We start from the raw sequence: 20,511 nt of genomic DNA, 5'->3' as shown, positions 1-20,511 counted from the left end.
CCACTTGGACTTGAGTTTTGTACAAGGGGAAAGGAATGGATCAATTTGCATTTTTCTACATGTTAACCCTCTGTGTCCCTCTGTAGGGCGGTGGGGGGGGATGCTTGACATTCAGTGCTTAGATGTTCAGGAACAGCTCCACCCCCTCCACCCCCTCAGACCTTCCCTTTCTGGACCTCTCCAGCTCAGGTGACCCCATGTTTGTAAACACTGCTTTCTCTCACACCTCCTCTGGGTTTGACTATAAATAACCTAGTTCTGAGTTTCAGACACCCAGCTTGTGGGAAGGTGAAGGAGGGATGGTCTCAGCACCATGGTTAGAGATGCCTCCTGTGGGGGCCAGCAAAAGCATAGGATAGTCCAGCTCATGAATTTACCCATCACTACCCTTTTACCACCTCATATTGTCAGCCAAATAAAATTTCCTTCACTTAAAAAAAAAAAAAGAAAGAAAAAAAGAACTGAACCTAAGAAAATAGCAAATTTGTACCTCTTCTATTGGCTCTAGGATATACACATAGTTTAGAATACATGTAAATACCTATAGACTTATATCTGTAAATGCTTATTTCCTAGTGGACAGAGAGGTAAACTACATAAATAAATCATGCAGATATTGTAACCCCAGAGTTCAGAAACTAGCTTGTATTTCCCCCTCTGTTTTCTCAATTACTTGTGCTTTAGACATGCTGAACTCTGAGCACATTCCCACTAACATAAACCAAAATGAGCAACCTCAACAGAGCAGGCCTTAGAGATCCAAATTCGTACAGTAAGTTATAGGAGTAGCTATTTCCTATTTTAACTTTCAAAGAGAAAACTCAAGTATTTATAATACCAACCATGTTACCCTCTACACACTCTTCGTTTTTCCTGATTTTACATTCCAACAACTCTCTTCTATATAGGGGCTCATTTATATCCTGCAGCCAAGTGTGGGCAAATCTCTTTATACCCAGTAGTTTTGACAACCAGCAATCCACTAACAACATTTCCAAACTTCCAACACAGGCTCTCTTACAAGAAACATTTGCTTATATTCATGTAACCCAGTCTCTCTGGGTGTTTATTACATGTATCTTGACCTATCAGTCCTCTGGGAGCTTGTTCAGTGAAGGTCTCTGTACATCTTTCCTGTACTGTACTTCTGTTCTTTGCCAACACCACTTCTAAACTGAACACTTCTCTCTTCTAGAATGAAAAGGGCTGAAAGACTAGATTCTAGAATAGCATTTCTTCATTGCTGTGACTCAGACTGTTAAAATAGCAGGCATGAAAGACTGAATCCCAGCTCCAGCTACAAAGCCTAAGGTCACCACATTCCAACAGTTTCCTATATGCCTTTCATTCCTGGCCTCAGAGTTTCAATATCCTGGTAAGATTCCCCACATATATTTCATGAGGCGAAAATGGAAGCTCTCCCAACAAGTATAACAGGAGTTTTAAAAACATGACTTTTACCTAAGGCTGAGATCCATTTCAAAAAGTTACCCAATAGATTTTCTTTCAAGTAAGTTCATTGCTCTGAAATTCCAAAATAATATTAGAAAATAAATCTTCTGATGACTATATTAACAGTACCTGGGACACAGTTATGCAGGGAAATGCTTTAGCTATCTATAAATAAACCTTTTTAAGAGAGGAAAAAAAGAAAAAGCAGCAGGAGGAATGTGTGGTACTAATGGAATTCAAAGACATCATATCCCCTTAGAGTTGAAATCCACCCATCTGACTATTGCAGCTAATATAAAAGCAGGCTAGAGCCCAATACAGGAGCAATGGTAAATTAATCTTTCTTTCCAAAGAAAAGCTAAAAATTCTGTTGTAAGATAGTTTCCATCATTTTAAAATGTGCAACAGTTAAACATGTACAAGACTAAATTCTAACAAGGCACAGTCATCTTAGGGATTAATCTCTTTAGAATTCAGGTGAAATGATTTCTGCAGAATTAAGTCAGTAGGAAAGGCAGTGGCCTGAAAGTGGGTATGTGAAGACTCTAGCTTTGTAAAAGGGCAGAGGCAGTCCTGAAGAATGGAAGTGCCCATTTATATTCCAGAGAGGATGGTCCATTTTACTGAAGACTCCATTTCTGAGTGAGGGATTCCTGTTCTCAAAGCCAGGGAACTCAGTAGACTGTTTAAGAATAGCATATTGCTGGAGGAACTAGGAAACATAATGGTGACATAACTAGCCAAAAGTGGAGTGAAGCCTAACCCAATCCCACTACTTGAATATAGGTTTATTGAATTAAAGTTGCATCCGTTAGCTAGAGAGATAGCTCAGCTGATAAAAGATATTTGTCACTGAAGCTGATGATCTGAGCTTTATCCCTGGGATCCACATGGTAGAACGGATTCACATGGAAACTGACTCCTCTCACACATGTGCCCCATACATGCATGTGCATGTGCACATGCGCGAGCACACATACACACACACACACACACACACACACACACACACTCACACACACACGTAATAAAGATTTTTGAAAAATTCATTCAGTATTAGTAACAGCTATACTGCATTTGGAGTGAAGTAAACTGATACAAATACACTTCTATTACTATTCAAAGAAGAGAGGGTAAAAAATGTGTGAACAAATGTAGGTATGTTGCTTTATTTATTTATACATATAGTCAACCTTGAATAGAGCCAGAAACTCAATACAGCCCAGTCTATACAGCCAACAGAGGAGGCTCAAAACTTGTAGTTTCCTTGTGTGGAATTAAAGGGATCAGAAGTGAACAGAAACAAAAGTATCCTTATTTTCAGTTTCTTTTTTTAAAACTTTTATTTATTTATTTTTTATTTTCATTTTTTAATTGAAGTTGGTACTTCCTTTAGTTATGAATGTCCAAAACAAATCTTGATGATATTAGCATTACCCAAGAATCATATGTGTATACCAATTAGGTGCCGAGGACATTTTTATAATAAGTCTAAGTTGTTATGTGTAGAAACTCAGCAAAAGATACAGAATGATTAAGTTCTAGTATCCAATTAGTATGCATTTTGAGAAGTTACTAATGTAGCTGTTCATGCTTATGACATGCCAGGGACTCTACTAAATACTTGGCAATATTATTTCTATATGTGGTACTATTACATATTTTAAAAAGATTAAACCCAAGAAATGTTAAATAACCCATTAAATTAATACATTTCTGGAAAGCAGAGTATATAGAAACACCCAGAAGTCATGGGAGTTAATATTTTCCCAAACATGGATAACAGTCCCTACCTTACTTATCTCAGAAGAACTTTGTGAAACCCAACTGACTAATATGTGCATAATAATCAGATTTTAGATAGACTTTTTCAATTTTCCAAAGTAAGTAATCAATATTTAAAAATTATAATCATCATTACTGAGGTTTTTAAAAGTACATCATAATTTACATTTTAGAAGTAGTCAGTATAGGGCAGTGGTGGCACATGCCTTTAATCCCAGCACTTGGGAGGCAGAGGCAGGAGGATTTCTGAGTTTGAGGCCAGCCTGGTTTACAGAGTGAGTTCCAGGACAGCTAAGGCTACACAGAGAAACCCTGTCTCGAAAAACCAAAAAAAGGAGTCAGTATAAAGGTTAGATTCTATGAATGAGACTTTTGAGTTATGTTCATGTTTAGGGTAGCAATGTAATTACCACACAGAATGGCAAAAAACCTGTCAAAAGACCTTTATTAATGCTAGGTAAGGACCTAAAACCAAATTAACCACATGATTGTCAGGGTTTGTTTTTTTTTTTCCCCCCACAGGGATTGAAATTTTACTCTCTTAAGTGAAATGTCCCTTCTGTATGGCTACAGGTTTTATTTAGTAACTTTCTACAAGGCAGAGCTGGAAGGGGGAAGCCAGTCTATGTTACCAGCCTGTGGAAAGTTCCATGTTAGAATGGTCTAAACAAACAAGACTTGGTTAGCTAAACAACATAAGCCTCTCTTTGTCCTCAGCAGCTCTGAAAAATCTCCTATGCTATATAGGAAGGAAGCTCTCCAGGGATAGTCTCTTGAGAAGCCTTAAGTAGGATCCACTCACCTGACTAACGATGAAGAAGATAACAGTCATGGCAGCACAAGCCAAGGTGATAAGCATGAGGAACTTGAACCTGAAAATCAGGCCCTATTAGGAAAGATAGGAAAAGTGTTTTAATATATGTATTTTCCCTCTCTTTCTCTCCACATATGTATATATATTCATATAACTCTGAAAAACCAAATATCTAAGAATAATAGTAAAATGATTTCATATATTAATACCCTTCTTGCAGAGGTGAATGTAACTGAGGAAATTTTTGAACAAAATGCTTTCTGTGTTTTTATCATTCATGAAACAGTGATGTTAGAGCCTAGGCAATTATATTTATAACAGGTCACGAGACTGTTAACTTCCCTATAAACAGGTTATATAATTATCCATGAGAGTTCAAAGTTACCAAATGCAAGTTTCCTACAGTTGTAATCAAATTCTTCTCCAGTTGTATATGGGGTGCATATAAATAAAAGTTAAACCAATTTGGTTGAATTTTCTCATTTATCACTCCAGGTCTGAAAACATACAAACTTGAGAAAGTACTTTTGGTTTAAAAAAAAAAAATTCAGGATTGATGTCTACTGATTAGGGTATCTTCTGTGCAGATTGGCTATGCAGAACCCCATGATTCTGCAGTTTTTCCTCTTTTTTACATAGCAAGCCATTTAAACAATGTGTCACCTGTATTAGAGATTGGAAGAGGCTAGGTGTTTATCTTGAATAAGGAATATGACCTATAAGCAAATTACTAAACTCTACACAAGTAACCATTGGCTATTTTAGAGAATGTGAACTAGTAGAGTATGGGAAACATGGATCAGAAACTTTGCTCAGAGGATAAAGATATTTGCCAATCACACTTAGCAACCGGAATTTAATAATTTAATCCCTTGAATCCATACGTTATATGCTATGACATGCATACCCATACACATATATCACACACACACACATACACACACACTAAAAATCAGTTATTGATTTTTTTTCAAGTGTGGAAAGCTGGAGATCATGACCATTAGCTGTAGAATAAGTAAGATAGGTGCTTACCTCATAGTGCAGCCTCCGGACTTTGCTCATGGCTGGGAGACTAGACTGCTTCCCATTGATGTTTCTAAAAACCTGAAATACCATGAAGCACAGAAACAGGAAGTAGAGGCAGAGGCAGATGCCTGCCACAATGATGAAAGCCATCTGCAAGTGTGCAGTGAAGGAAAGGTTGAGTTCACCAAGAACATGTGCTAAGAGGGCACAGCACTCTTCTTAGCTGTGTTGGCGACATTCAACTTTGTCTCCAAATGCTCAAGAGGTTTTGAGGAAGGCACTACTATTAAAGTCTGGTATTCTGATGCCACTGATTGGGGTTTTCTGACAAAAATTACGTAGAATGAAACATTCAAACTTTTCTAAGTCAAGAAAAAGAGAAAAATTGTAGTCTATTTTCACAAATGTAATTGGGTTCCTCTTAGAGCTAGTGAAGCATAACCTGTCTTTTCAAGTATGTTTTGAGGAGATTCAAATTTGTCATAAATTGAAAACCACTAGAATAGTGAATACAGGTTATTAAATGGGAAGTAGTTTTAAAATTATTGAAAAAGTTCAAATAAAGATGTTTGAGTTCCATCCTACAGATAACTAATCATACTTCCTAGTACCAGGAAACTAAACATGTTTTTTTATGTCCTTCCTAAAGTCCTGTATCATCTTCATGAAATGAGAGTTTAGATCTGAACTAACCACTGTGCTGTGTTTGGAATTTTATAAGACAAGAGTGAGCTACCCTGGGGGAGCAGATTCAGCAACAAAGGCAAGGGGGCCTGGCAGGGGATGGAAGGATTGTGAATCGAGATAGTACACCTACTGAAGAAATTTTGAGACCTGCCACTAGAGGCCATACTGCAGGAATCAGCAAGATATAGAAGAGAGGGTGAATTGTCAGGAATAACCAGATTGCAGCTATTCTCTGCTCTAACAGCTGCATCCAAAACTGCTTATATTTTCCCAATATTTTGACAGGTGTGAACTTTATATCCATATTTCATTAAGTAGTATATTTAATGCATTTTTCCTTCTTTCTTATGACCATCTGTGCCCTGGAATAATGAGAAGATGGTTATTTGCTGCAAGACTTGAAATTTTATTTGTTCCTCTTGCCCTTCATCCTATATGTAAAATGAAAGCAGTGAACTAGACATTGTAACTGTTCTTCTAGTACAGTTATCATTGTGGGTGGTAAAGTTAAACTCTTTCATCTTAAAGATACTGATAGTATATACTTTGTTTGCTCACAAAATTTTGTGACACTGCCAGGTGGTGGTGGCGCACGCCTTTAATCCCAGCACTAGGGAGGCAGAGGCAGGCAGATTTCTGAGTTCGAGGCCAGCCTGGTCTACAGAGTGAGTTCCAGGACAGCCAGGGCTACACAGAGAAACCCTGTCTCGAAAAAACCAAAAAAAAAAAAAAAATTTTTTTTTGTGACACTAAGAAACTGACATAAACATTGCCATTAGACAACATATATTCAGGAATACATGTCAAGGCTTTAGCTGTTAAGGAAGAGCACAACACCCCCTCACTCTAGGGAAGAGGTTTCTTCTCTTAGAACATTAAACATGGTGTTTAGAATATTAGACTTTAAAACCAGAATCCTTAAAGAGATAAGTTAACTCATTTTTTTTTTCTTCACAGAAGTTATGCAGATGGTGATTATGTAGACCAACCAGAAGTCTCAGCATTACTTAACTAATTAGTCTCATTCCCACGGAGCCTCAAGAATGAAAGGTGAAGCCACTACCAAAGCTCTACACACAGGCTTGACTTTCCCATGGAAGTCCTGCATACAAGTGACCTCAGATCCCCACTTTCCCACAGAAGTCTTTCACAGTGGTGGCTTTGGTCCCAAGGTTTCTACAGTAGAACTCTCCCACACTCTGTTTTAGCTCTTCCACAGGAGTGAGAAGCTGCCTCCACAGCTCAAGAAAAAGCTGCTGCACATTATAGTATAGATCATTTAGGGTATACTTAAGATCAGAAAATTTTAACTAAATCTAAAACTCTAGCAACAGGGAAAGCCTGCAAGCTCCCACTTTGGGTGCTTTCTGAAAACATAGTAACTCTTCTCATTATTTATCTCTAATTGTTACTATCAGTCTGAGGATCAAAGCCTTGGCTGAGCTCATACAGAGAGTATTAGTGGAGCTACAGAAAATGATTATGGGGGCCAGGTAGAGAGAATAATGAAGCCTTGAATCTATTGAGGAAGGATACAGCCAGTTCTGTTCCAACATCTGTAGTCCAGATACTGTAGAAAGGATTTGTGAGTTGGACTCCTCTATAAAAACAAAAACAAACAAGATGAAGAGATAATACAAAGGCAGAACAGAGCTTCTCTTAGCATTTCAACAATGAAGTAAGACATGGTGAGTGTAGTAGTTATGTGACTGTATATATTTAGAAAACAAAACTTCAGAGCATATAAGGGGATGCAGAGTTTTAGAATGTGAAGAGGCCAAGCTCTTTGCATATATCTAAAGGACTAAACCTTTCACTTAGTCCCAGACTTCATCTGAGGATATTGCCCTCTCCAATATTCTAACCCATAGATCCCCAACCACCATGCTTCATTTCAAAATTCTTCCTAGAAAGATAGAAGTAGACATAGAAAGGCACACTTCATCCTGGAGTAACACTGATATCTGCTTACCTTTCACACATGTCAAATATGAAGAGGCAGAAAGAGCCAACAGCAATTGGTCCAACTTGCTTCCAATACCCTGCAATGTGATTCCGCTCATGTTGATCCTAAGACAAACCAAATTAAAGAAAAGCAAAAATATTCCATGGGTTATCTAGCTAATCATCTATTGTGTGTTAGATAAACCACAGCATTAGAAACAAAAGAGGTAAGACTATCAGTGCTCATGTTAGCTGAGGAAAAACATTCATTACAAAGTCCATTCACTGGGGCTGTCAAGAAAGAACATGCACTGCAGGATAACAGAGAATGTTCTTAAGGAAAATTTTGGCCCCCAAAATAAATTGTTGTTTAACTAATAACTTTTGTTTATGAAGGTAAAATGATCTCCAGGAAATAAAACACTAACATACTTCATTATGTCAAGTTTATCTCCTTATCTTTATTACCACAAGGTACACTTTTTTACCTCCATCATCTGTTTCCTGAGTCTTGGGATATAGCTCAGGTGAGTCTGAAACTCAAAATCCTCCTGTATAAGCCTTCTGATTTTGCCAACAGTCCAACATGAAGTATTCCTTTTGAAGGGCAGTGAAAAAATGTATCAGCCTCTAGGCAGAGATGGTAGCTTATACCATCTTATTCTGGAAAATCACCCTAGTTAGGGCCCTGGTATCCATATTTCATTTCCAGGGCATTTCTGCTGGAGGAGCCCTTCATATTATAAGAGCCTCTCAGGTGGAATTTATCTATGGGTAAATTATTATCTTCTTACATTATTCTCCTGCATGGGAAACTAGCTTCAGAGATTTGGTTTTAATTATCAGATCATAATAGAACTGAAAAATAGCCTCTGTAGCAGCAAGATGGCTCAGTGGGTCAAAACAGTTACAACCAATTCTGACAATATGAGTTCAATTCCTGGGACCTAAACAGCAGAAGGAGAGAATTCCAGGATACTGACCCTTGACTTACACACACACACACACACACACACACACACACACACACACACACACACACACACACACACACACAACACAATCAATCAGTAAATGTAATTTAAATAAAAAAAAAACAAAAAAAACCTTAAAGCCTCTTCTCTGAAGCCTGACCTGAAAACAAATTCTTGCTGATATAACTGCATCTTAGCCACAATGTAAGGATGACATCATTCTTATTTTTATTATGGTAACTCAGCCTATCTTAAAATAGAATTTGATGACATGCAAAGAGCTCAATATTCTTGGGTAACAGGGGTCACTAGGTCACTTGGTCAAGCTCCTGGCTGAAAATGCCAAGACCACACTCTTTCATGGCTAACCTGTTCTTAGGGCTGGGGCAAGCAGAGGGAAGTCAAAGAACAAGAAATATATTTTGTACGTTTCTCTTTCATTACATTATCACATTTTTTTCTAAAATGAAACAGAATACCTTACATATTAAGATTTTTCCACTACATTTCACAAGCAAGGGGCCTGAGATTAGGGAGCACTTGTCTCAAAACTCTCAACAAGTTACTAGTGAAAATCTTTTTGACCTTCCCACAGCTAAAGAGAGGCAGAAGCAGGTAGACTTCAGTTCAGCAACCTTCTCAGAGCAGCTATGGATAGAAAGATGTTCCTCCCCCAGAAGTTCTCACCATCATGTGCTCGCCACAGAAGATGATCCAGAAGGAAAGAAGCATTGCATAGAAGATGCCCTGTCGGATGTCACCAAATAATAGCATCCAGGTCCAGTCAAATCCAATGGAAAACCATTCCACAGGGATATTGATAAATGTCATGGAAATCCCAAGGGCAAAGATGACTCTGATGGTGGGAAAATATCCAGAAGAGCCAGGTTACTCTGGATGGCAGACTTTAAAACTCTGAAGCCAATTGTGAGAACTGAGATGTTATTTGTTCAGAGTTTAGCCAATTATCAATTTCTTTTTTTATGATTCCTTTTTTATTAGATATTTTCTTTATTTACATTTCAAATGATATCTCCTTTCCTGGTTTCCCCTCCAAAAAAAAAAAAAAAAACCCTATTCCCTTCTTCCTCCCCCTGCTCACCAACCCACCCTCTCCTGCTTCCTGGTCCTGGCATTTCCCTACACTGGGACATAGAACCTTCATAGGACCAAGGGTCTCTTTTCCCATTGATGACCAACTAGGCCATCCTCTGCTACATATGCAACCATGAGTCCCACCATGTGTACTCTTTGGTTGGTGGTTCAGTCCCTGGGAACTCTGAGGGTACTAGTTAGTTCATATTGTTGACATTCATGATAAGTTTCCACACTGAAATGCAAAATGTCCTAGTTTGGATTACAGAAAGATGATGTCACACTATCTCCTGTATATCTAAATGGAGGCCCCTGAGAGATACATACTCTATTGTCTTCTTAAATAGATATTCTTGATAACTGTACCCTCTTATCTCTTCATTGGATTCCTGATCCAATCATCACTAGTTATTATGATATCCTTGATGGCTCTTAATTATGTAAGTATATTTGTTTCAATAATAAATATCAATGACACATAAATTCAATTGGCTACTTATTTTGCTTTTTCTCTACCATACTATTAATGGCTTCTTTATTAAAATATAATTCTGATTTATTTAAGTATTTTTCATATCCATAACACACATATGCTTACAAAGCATAAACCATATACCAAGAATACTGTTAAGACTAAAGATACATATATGAGAAGGGCCAATGTTTCTACCCAGGGAACTGCATTTACTGGGAAAAGCAAAGAGTCAGAAACTAAGTGCATGAAGAATTGAGGAACTAAAGGTGAAATATGGTGAAGAGCAGAGTTTTTGGGGATGCAGAGAGGCTTGAAAGAAGCAGGAATATTTACAATATACATGTAGCACATTCTAGGAAATGATAGGACACGAGAGCATAAGAGAGGCATGAATTCATTAAGAAATTTACATAAAGTTAATCTTATAAGAGACTAGCAATCCAAGTTTAAGTAATAGAATCACACCATTTATTCACTCAACAAATATAACGTTAAAGTTATAAGGAAAGATAAAGCAGGAAAGAGAATGGAGAGTGACTTCACATAGAGTGAATAGGGGAAAAATACTGTAACCAGAAACATTAAACAGGGCTTGAAGGAAAGAAGTAAACGAGATAGGATAGCTGGGAAGTACTAGTTGAGATAACAAGTTCAAAGGCCCCGGGGTGAAAACATAGAATGGAAGTTTTTGAGCACCATCACAGGTGCTGCAGAGAACAGTAGATAAAAATCCAGTGGAATTTATAGGATAAGGCAGAGTTAGTGGAGCACTTTCAGCAGAGGAGTGGAATGATCTTATTGACACTTAAAGGGAACACAGTGCCTTTGGATGAATAAATTATAGTGAAGAAAATAGTGCAAGGAAGAGCAGCAGTTGAAAGTTGCTTCTAATAACTCAGATGAGCAATGATGTGGGTGATCAGATTAGGGTGGCAGTGGAGACAGTAAGACTTCCTGGAGATTGGATAGAAGTGTGAATAACAAGTAGAGTACTAACTGCGAAGTTTCCTTGTTTCCAGTCCAGCAAGTAAAAGAGAGGAGTTGCCTTTCACTAATATGGAGAAACTTAAGCGAGCCATAGGTACCAGTAGAAAGAACTCAAGTATTCTCTCTATGTATTACATTTTTTTTTTCAATGAAAGAGAAGAATAGCTAGGATGCTTGTTTGGAGTTTGGGAGTTGGGAGAGGCTAAAAATAAATACGCAAAATAAGAATTATCATATAGTACATAATTTTTAACTTCTAGATATCACCTTGGAATGAGCAGAACAATTAAATAAGGGAAGTCCAAAATTTCTGTCCTGGCTCAACAGTGTAAGAGACTAGAAGTATAAGGAAAACAGTAATGGAGACAAGGTGATGGTCAGCAAATAGTAACAAGCAAAAAAAAAAAGAAAATGTGGGGGTGGGGGGAAGAAAGAAAGAAAAACTGTGTGAAGGAAAGGGGATATTATCTATCTAGAATGCTGCTTATGGGTCAAAGAAGATAAAGACTAGAAACCCACCATTAAATTTTGACTGTGGAGGAGATTCATGATCCTGTGAAATGACACAGTGGAGGTCAAAGAGAATTGGAGCAGATTTTGGGCAAGTTTTTGAGGAAAGGATTCTTGTAAAAAGTAGAAAATGGTGTGCTGATTTTAGAAGGAAGTAGAAAAAAGAGAATCTTCTCATGGCATAGCATATGTATATATAGTATTTATGATAATAAGACAGCAAAAAGAAGAAGTTGTTGATGTGAGTTCTTTCCCACTATAATTATAGGAATATCATCCTGTGTTGGGGAGGGTTTGAATTCAGTTAAGAGTAGAACAGAGAAAGATCTGAAAGGTGAAGATGGGAATGAACAGCAAAGACAGTGGTGTGGGGACAAGCTATGTGAAGACTTAGAAATGATTTACATCTGAAAGGAGAAAAAGTTTCCATGTCGATTATTAACAGTTCATCAGCTGAAGTCACACATTGGCTGCCACACACAAAATAGGAGCATGGCAGATTATGGGAAGCTAGCGTTTCTTAAACATGTTCTTACTTTTCTAGAAGCACTGGAGGTCGGGACATCATGGTGATCCTCCTCCAATACCACACCATAATGATGAAGATGCTGGGTGTAAGGAAGGTTTTCATAGCAAACCATACCTTAGTGAAACCTCCATTTTGGTGGATTCCCTAAAGAAAAAAACAATTATAATTTTGAAGATGAATATATATTAGTGTTGTTTTTTAGAACTAAACACAAATTAGCAAGCAGTTTGTCTACCCAAAAGTGTTCATCATTATAGAAGGTACTGTCCTCATATACACTCTGAATCTTCCTCAAAATTCATAGGAATATACTGAAAATATTAAATATGGGCATGGTATACTGAGGTATTAATTAAGAACATAATCAAAAGTTTTTCTTACTGTCTTCATTCAAATACTGAAGATATTAAATGTGTCCAGTAAACAGTATTGGAAAGTAGATTTAAATTTATGTTCATAACATGCCATTAAATGAGAAAACAGCAGAAAAAGCATGTCATTACAGATTAATTGCTATACTTCTTTGTACCTTTACATATACTTTTAATTTACTTACCAATTTTCTTACGTGTATGTGAATGACTTGCTTTACTATATAGCCTCCTTATGCTATGCTCTACACACCTCATTAAACAAATAACATGGGAAGAACCTAAATTCTCACTAGCAGCTGTGCCTTTCATGGTAAAATATGTTAATTATTTTGTTCTTATCTTATTTGTTATATAATAATGATCATACTATAATCTTATATAAAACTACAATAATTTTATGTGATCATAAGATCACTTAAAGAATCACAGAGCCCATCACATCTATGGAGAGAAGCTAAGTCACTGAATTCTAGCTTGATGTTATAGATGCAGATCCCTGGTTGGTTGGCATGGCTGTCTGTACCACCATGTGGGAATGAGCATTAGGAAGCTGCAGCACACCAGGGCCACGTTCTTATACCTTCAGCTGGAAATAAAGTAAAACAGCTTCTTTTAATTATTTTTTATTTTCCCATATGACTTGTCTTTTATTATTTTATTTATTCTTTGAAAAATTCACACAATGTTTTGATCATATTCTTTCTCCTCCCCTAACTCCTTCAGACCTTCCTTTACCTCTTTACCAAACTAACTCTATGTTCTTTTTCTCTTATTTAAAAACAAAAAGTTCATAAAACAAACAATGGCAAAACCAAAAATAAAACAAAACATGGAGTCTAGTCTTTGGTTGCTGACTATCTCTGGACATAGAGCTTGCCATGGAGTGTGGTTAACATACACAGTATCTGTTACTCTACTGGTGAATTTTTTCCTATTCTAGCAACTATAAAGTAAGAGTAGTTTCTTGCCTAGGACTTTGTGCTCACTCCCCCTCCTCAGTGCTGAGATTCTGTTTGGCTTTAGCTTGCATAGCTCTTATAAGTGCATCTACCCTGTTGTGTCTGCAAAATGCTGCTTCCTTAAAGTTATACATTACCTCTGACTCTTGCAATCTTTCCATCCCCTCTTTCTGAGCCTTGAGCAAGGATGTGATAAAGACATCCCATTTAGAGCTAAGAATTCCAAAGTTTCTCACTCTTGGAATGTTGTACAGTTGTGGGGCTCAGTGTTTAACATCATCTACTACAAAAAGCAGCTTCTTTCCTGTTAAGGGCTGAGTGGTGCACTCATCTACGGGTATAACAGTATCTCATTAGGAGCCTTTTAATTGATATGTTCATTTAGGAGAATAACAACAATAAGTTTCCCCTAAGACCTAAGACCTGTCTTTTCTCAGGTTCTTGGCCTCATTAACAGTGTCAAGTATGAGTTCCATCTTATGGAGCAGGTCTTAAATCTAACCACTTAGAAGTGGTTAGTTATTTACATATTTGTACTACTATTTTACCAGTGGGCATATCTTGCAAGAAAGTTATTGTTGTAGTTTGCTAGTTGAGACTTGATTATTTTTATCTTCCAGTAATGTGCACAGGACCTTCTAGCACTATAAATGTTAGCCAGTAGGGATGAAGCTTCAAATTGAAAGCAAGGTGAATTTTTCATATTCTCTATATGTAGATGTTCAATTATTATTTTAATAAAATACCCCTCCTTCCAAATTTCAGAGATCATTTCAGAAGAGGGGGATGAAAGAGCTCTAAGAAGTAGCTGACCACAAAAAAACATCATCTGGACACAGCAAGGTCATAGCAGTTGTCAGTGCATGCAGAAAATCTGTACAAGCCTGAGACAGACTCAATTTTAGCTTGGAGAAGAGGGTGTGGTATACAACTCTACTCCTAGCCTCAGGGTAATTGGCAACTTAGCTGCTGGGAAAGGAAGGGTAGATTTTTATGTAAGAATGCATGCAGCCTTTGGTAAGGGACTAAGCACCAGTGGAAGAACACACACCCAATAACATTTTGAACAGCACAAAGTTGTTTTGAAGAATTTTTAACTGTTGTGTTTTTTGTTTTGTTTGTTTGTTTATTGGAACAAAGTAGGGCGGATAGAAAAAGGAGAGATGAATCTAGGAAGAGTTAGGGTGCCGAATGTGATCTAAACACATAAAAAACCAAAACTCTCAAAGAACTTATTAAAATTAAAATAACATTAAAAATCATTCAGACAATATTTAATTGCTTTCTATAATCAATTTAGATTTTTGGCACCACAGTTATGTTGTTATTTTCAATTCTTAGATAAATCAACAGATAAGCAAATAGATGGCAGGACTCGTGCATAGAGATGAGAGGACTAAAACAGAATTCTTTTTATACATATAAGATTACAATATTCTTGACTCTTGCTTCAAGGTTACAACCAATTGGTTCATTTACATTCACTTACCACCAACCGAAAGTCCTTTATCTCCCCAATTCCAACATTGATTTTCTTTTTCTCATTTACAGGTAGCCGGATATTTAGAAGGTAATACTTATGAGCCACTGACCCAATTTCCATGAAAGGAAGGACATCACATTCATAATGACGACCTTCGTGCTCTGGGGTCTGGAAAAAGATTAGATGGTTTGAGGCAGATTACTATTTCTAAAAGACTGAATGTATTTATTTGGATTATGCTCATATCAGAAACTTTTAAAATGCTAATGTGTTAAGGTATACATTAAAGGCACAAATTTCCAAGGCACACTGAAATCCCAGTGCCCATTGATCTACTCCACAAAGGTGGAGGGAGAGAAAGGGGAGTAGGTGGAATCAGCCCCATCTAAGGTAAAACTGAAAAATTTTAGATAAATAGCAGATATCTTTTATGTCCTTTGACACCTTTCTCAGAGCTAGAATCAACATTAGAGCTTTGTATCAGACTCTAGTCTACTATGGTTTAGGAAACTCTATATTTAGAGAAGGTCACTGGGGCTTGTGCATCCAGGTGGAAAGCCCTTGATGAAGTCCATCACAGTCTAGATGATGGTTAATTATTTTCACAGTGAAATATTAGAAGCTAAAATGATCTTCCTTTTATTAATATAAAAAAATCAGCAGTACACTGGGGCTGGAGAAATGGTTTAATAGTTAAGAGCATTTGCTGCTTTTTCAGATGGCTCAGATTACATTCTTGGTATCCATAAAGTAGCTTGAAACTGACTATGACTTGAATTCCAAGGTACCTCATTCTGGACTCCATAGGCTGTGCATGTGGTTTACTTACATACATACTGGAAAAAATTCTTACATACCAAATAAGATTGTCTTTAAAAATAAAAAAGGAAAGAAGCTGTACAAAGTGGCTTGTACAGTGGAATTCATTTACTGAAGATACTCATACAGAATATTCTACACCCATCCTGAAGTTCCTAACAACCCAAGAGGAAAGTTAGCAGGAGACAGCTGAAATTTTAACTAAATAGAAATTTAGCACAGTTCCTAGGAAAGCCTTTTGAACTTTCTAACAATTTAAGAATGACTATATGGTAGTAAGGAACTAAATTCTGCTATACTTTTCAATGCATCCTGTATGTGGGTGGTGGTTTGGTGAACATGGTATACAATAGCATGAGCTGTAGCAGTCAGGGAGTATTTTTTCCTGATACATAGATGAAAGTCTGTCATTAATATAGTATCTATTATGCAAAGTAACTTGATGTATCCTGAATAAATGAATAGCAGTGAATTATTTCTCATTCCTAGTTCTGAACTGTTTCATGTGACAGTCAAAATTTGTCAAATTAGAGAAAAATATGCAATATATAATCCAGTGAGAAGATGAGCAGGAATCAATGGTTTAGCATAACAAAGGGACAGGAGACTCTTGTAGACTAGGTGGAATAAAACTGGCAAACAGTTCATGCACTTCTAGTTTCTTCTTCCTTTCCTTGCCTGGTCAGACATTACTATTTCAGGCAGACATCAGTAATGAGTCATAAAAACTTATCTTTTAAGGAGTAAAGGCTCTTGTTAGATGTTACCAGTTGATTAGGGGCGTCAAATAAGATTTTGAAAGTAAAATAATTCTGTGTAAAGAGTTCTTATTCTTTCTCAAATTATGGGTATACATTGGATGATTCTTCCTATATTAATAGTCTTTCTTCCCCTGAGCTCCTTTTTTTCTTCTTACTTGCAAATAGGTCTAGAAATAAAAATCTTTAGGAATCAATGAACATAAACTAAAAGCTGTCTACAAGGATTAGTGTCAAATTCACCATATACTGAAGAATTTACTTGTATGTTTGCTTCCTTCTTTCCTCCAACCCTCCCTCTCTCCTTTATTCTTTCTTTTTAAAGTATATATTAATTTGTATTTATATGTATTGAAAATTGTGTCCTATAAATGTATGTTTACCATGTATGTACCATGTTTAAGGTTTTCTTTTTAAATTTCTGCCTCTACCAGTATTTACAGCACTTATTTTCTCCCTGTCTCTCTGTCTCCCACCTGCCTTCCCTCTCTCCCTTCCCTTCCTCCCACACTCCCTATCCTCCCCTACCTCTAGCAAAAGACTACCTAATTAGGGCAAATTACAGCAGGTAGCAACTTGACTTTATTTTTTTCTTGAATTCACAATCCACTAGAGAATAAAGAGCTTTAAAGCAATTTCTCATTTAATCTTCAGAATAAGATTAAACTTTTTCATAATCAAAATATATAGATTTGATGATTTGTTTTCTTCATACCTTTCAAAGTTAGGAGATTGACACATTCTAAAGATAATTGAATGCCTATCCTTGAGAAGCAGTTGCAGGCAGCCCCTCCACACACACACTTCCCAATGTGAAAAGAAAGTGAAAAATGACTTCTCTTTATGAGGAGAAAATTGTCTATATCCAAAAGCCCTGCAATTTACATTTAACCAGGCTTTCCTCTGAAAGATGCAATAAGTTTACATCACATATAGAAGGAAAATTCCCTCAATTTCATAAAAATAAATCTCAAATGTTAATTATTTATCTTCCTATTTCCCCTATTTTATAGATCCCTATAATTTTTACCTATAAATTACCTTCAAGTGCCCATCTGAAACAATTCCTCAAGGCTGTATATGAGAGAGCTATATATTTAGACTGTCAGTAAAGAAAGGGCCTGGAGTAGGGCTTTTTAAACTTTGTTCATTCTAAGAGGGTTAGTTCAAAGGGCCGTGAAATAAAGTCTTTGGTCCTGTCTCCTATGATATGATTCAACAGTTATTATGGCTTAGATTTCTCTCTCAATACTAATGTTGAAATTTAGTTGTTATCATGATTAGGTCAAGAGCATTCTGCTTTCATGAAATAACTAGTACTATCATTGTGGAGATGGGTTAGTTATCAAAAGATGTGGTTTTCCTATGTGAAGTTCACTTTCATTCCATCTCCTCTCCAATGAAGGTTTGATTGCCCTCCTATCCATGTTTTAGTATAGTACAAAAGACCTAAACAGATTCCAGTGTCAAGCTTCTGTTAGCTTCTACAAATATGTAGACTGTTAGCCTCTACAAATATGAACCTAATAAACTTCTATTATTTACAATTTATTTATACATCATCAGAAAATAGTGGGTTTTATGTGTAGCCTGGGAATCTATATTTTTCACAAGCTTGCAATTTATGCTAATGTCCTTGGTCCCAGACCACGTTTGTATAGTGAAAGAAAACCAACTGCAACATGTACTTTCATGTTGGGATATAGTTTGTCTATGAGAGTTACAATTACAGTTGACACTTTTTGTTCAGGTGGCCCACCTTGGTAACATTGCATTTCACTCACAAACATGTCTCAGAGACAATGTTAAATTATAAAGCCATAGTACATGTTCATTAGTTCTTCTGGTTCTTACTAAAAACAAAAAAACAAAACACAAAACAAAACACCAACCAACCAACCAACCAAAAAAAAAAATACCCAAGGTTACTATACATACATCTTTCCATTTTTCAGAAGAAAAAAAGAATAGAGAAGTTATAAAACATGACTGTGATCACAGAGTTAGTGACAGAACCTGGAATTGAGGCCAGATATGTTTTATTCCAAAACATGCTTTTAATTTACATTAAAAATATAAGACTATTTATGCTGGGCATGGTATTCAGAGGCTTCCACCTGCTATTCTCATTGTTTACTTTTCCCTTACACTTACAGGCAAAACCAAAGTGTTAAAAGGCCAGTGGATCAAATTTGTCTGATCCTACACAAGTCCTTCAAGAGCAACTAAGATGAAGATAACAGATGAGATAAAGTATAATCAAAACTTTTTTTCAGTGGAAAGTCTATCTTCTCCTTCATTTAAAAAAAATAAAGGAAGAAAAAGAACGAAAAAAGAAAATAAAAAATTTCTGTCCCTGATGGGGCGTCAAGTCACTTGAATGATAGTACTCCATGCAAGAATCTAACACTGTCAATTCAGCAATAAAGGTGCCCTACCTTGGGGGATGTAAAAGTACATTTGAGTTTACGTGGTACTCTTTCATGGGCCATTTCAGTCCATTCAGAAAACATATCATCACGGTAACCCAGGGAAACATCCATGGATACTTCTGCATTTTCTCCTGCAAGAAAAAAGATGGATAATTCAGAAATAATTTGGAGAAAGGTAATTTGAAAACATTCTAAAAATTTCACAGGTTATGCCATGGAATCCAAGAAAACAAATGAGATGTTATTATCAAACCTAAAGATTGAAGTTATAGGACTAAAGTCTAATAGAGATGTTGGATCTCCTTTCATAGCCACTCTTTACAGACAAGAACTTCTATTCAAACTCTAATGGAGATAAGGATTCATTCTTTCTGAAGCAGCTCAGATGCTCAGAATCTGAATCATGATTAGAACTTACCTTCTTGTAACTTGCATCACTGGTCTAAAATATGCTTATAAAAGCCACACAGAAGTTGCCATATCACATATTTCTACAACAAGGGCTTTAGATACTTGATTATCATAATTCTTTTGCTTGGTTGTTTTTTTTTCTCTCTCTCTCTCACCACCCTGTTTTAGTTTGGAAATGGTTTGACAATATATCCCAAGAGGTTTTGCCTCCAATGGAGCAGTGTTTAAATAGTAAAAGTTTTAAGGGGTGGAGTTTAGTGGATTTTGATTAGGCTACTGTGGTCTCCACCCTCAAGAATGAATTAATAAAAGAAGTGAGTCATTTTCTACCAGAATAGTTTATTATAAAAAACAGTCTGACCTCATCTCAATCTCTTGTTTCCTGTCTCACAATGTGATTGCTTCCTTTTACACATACTCCCATTGTGATGATATTGAACATGTTGGTATGTACCTAGGAGGCCATTACTAGAGACTGAATAAATAGAACCACTTAATCATGGTTTGTTGGCTCCCCAAAGTATATATTAAACAAACTTTTTTCTCCACTTGTAACAGTAGCAAAAAAATAACTAAGACATAACACTTTTGGATACACTCTAATCTGAAAGTATTCCTCATAAAACTGTACCCAAAAGGCTCTCTCTTATAAGATAAACTATTTCTCTGAAACTCAAAATTTCTTCTTTGTATTGTGACAAAAGTAAAAGTTCTTTAAAAGCAAAGACTTAATCATTGATAGTGAATATAGGTAGATGGACATGCACTTTCACATCAGAGACTCTGGTAGGACTAATTTGCTACTTCTCAATAAAAAGATTAGATCAATAAAATTTTATCCATCAATATTTGAGCATTTTATATTATAGAGAACAAGCTTACAAATGGATAGTTTTAATGAAGTAAAAGATAAAGAAATTAAGCATAATCCTACATTTGAAAAAAATGGATAGAGGATCGGCCACCACTGGAAGTTGAGATCAATTCTAGACTTTAA

General features: G+C 36.4%; 1 protein-coding gene across 2 annotated transcripts in view; it reads right to left on the bottom strand.

The window, feature by feature from the left end:
- Wls (Wnt ligand secretion mediator) overlaps positions 1-20,511 on the bottom strand; it is a 107,391-nt gene that overhangs the window by 30,549 nt on the left and 56,331 nt on the right. For both annotated transcript variants that reach the window (XM_031375998.1, XM_031375999.1), the window contains exons 3-10: positions 19,110-19,234; positions 15,101-15,262; positions 12,286-12,422; positions 9,370-9,538; positions 7,737-7,834; positions 7,301-7,364; positions 5,084-5,227; positions 4,040-4,123 (exon numbers count right to left, since the gene is read on the bottom strand). In XM_031375998.1, the coding sequence (XP_031231858.1) occupies positions 4,040-4,123; positions 5,084-5,227; positions 7,301-7,364; positions 7,737-7,834; positions 9,370-9,538; positions 12,286-12,422; positions 15,101-15,262; positions 19,110-19,234 (983 nt within the window). The remainder of the gene's footprint in view (positions 1-4,039; positions 4,124-5,083; positions 5,228-7,300; positions 7,365-7,736; positions 7,835-9,369; positions 9,539-12,285; positions 12,423-15,100; positions 15,263-19,109; positions 19,235-20,511) is intronic.

This window comes from Mastomys coucha, unplaced genomic scaffold, assembly GCF_008632895.1.
Source record: "Mastomys coucha isolate ucsf_1 unplaced genomic scaffold, UCSF_Mcou_1 pScaffold16, whole genome shotgun sequence".
Taxonomy (NCBI): Eukaryota; Metazoa; Chordata; class Mammalia; order Rodentia; family Muridae; genus Mastomys; species Mastomys coucha.
The sequence above is the reverse complement of the archived record's forward strand: the minus strand, read 5'-3'. Positions and strand labels throughout refer to the sequence as shown.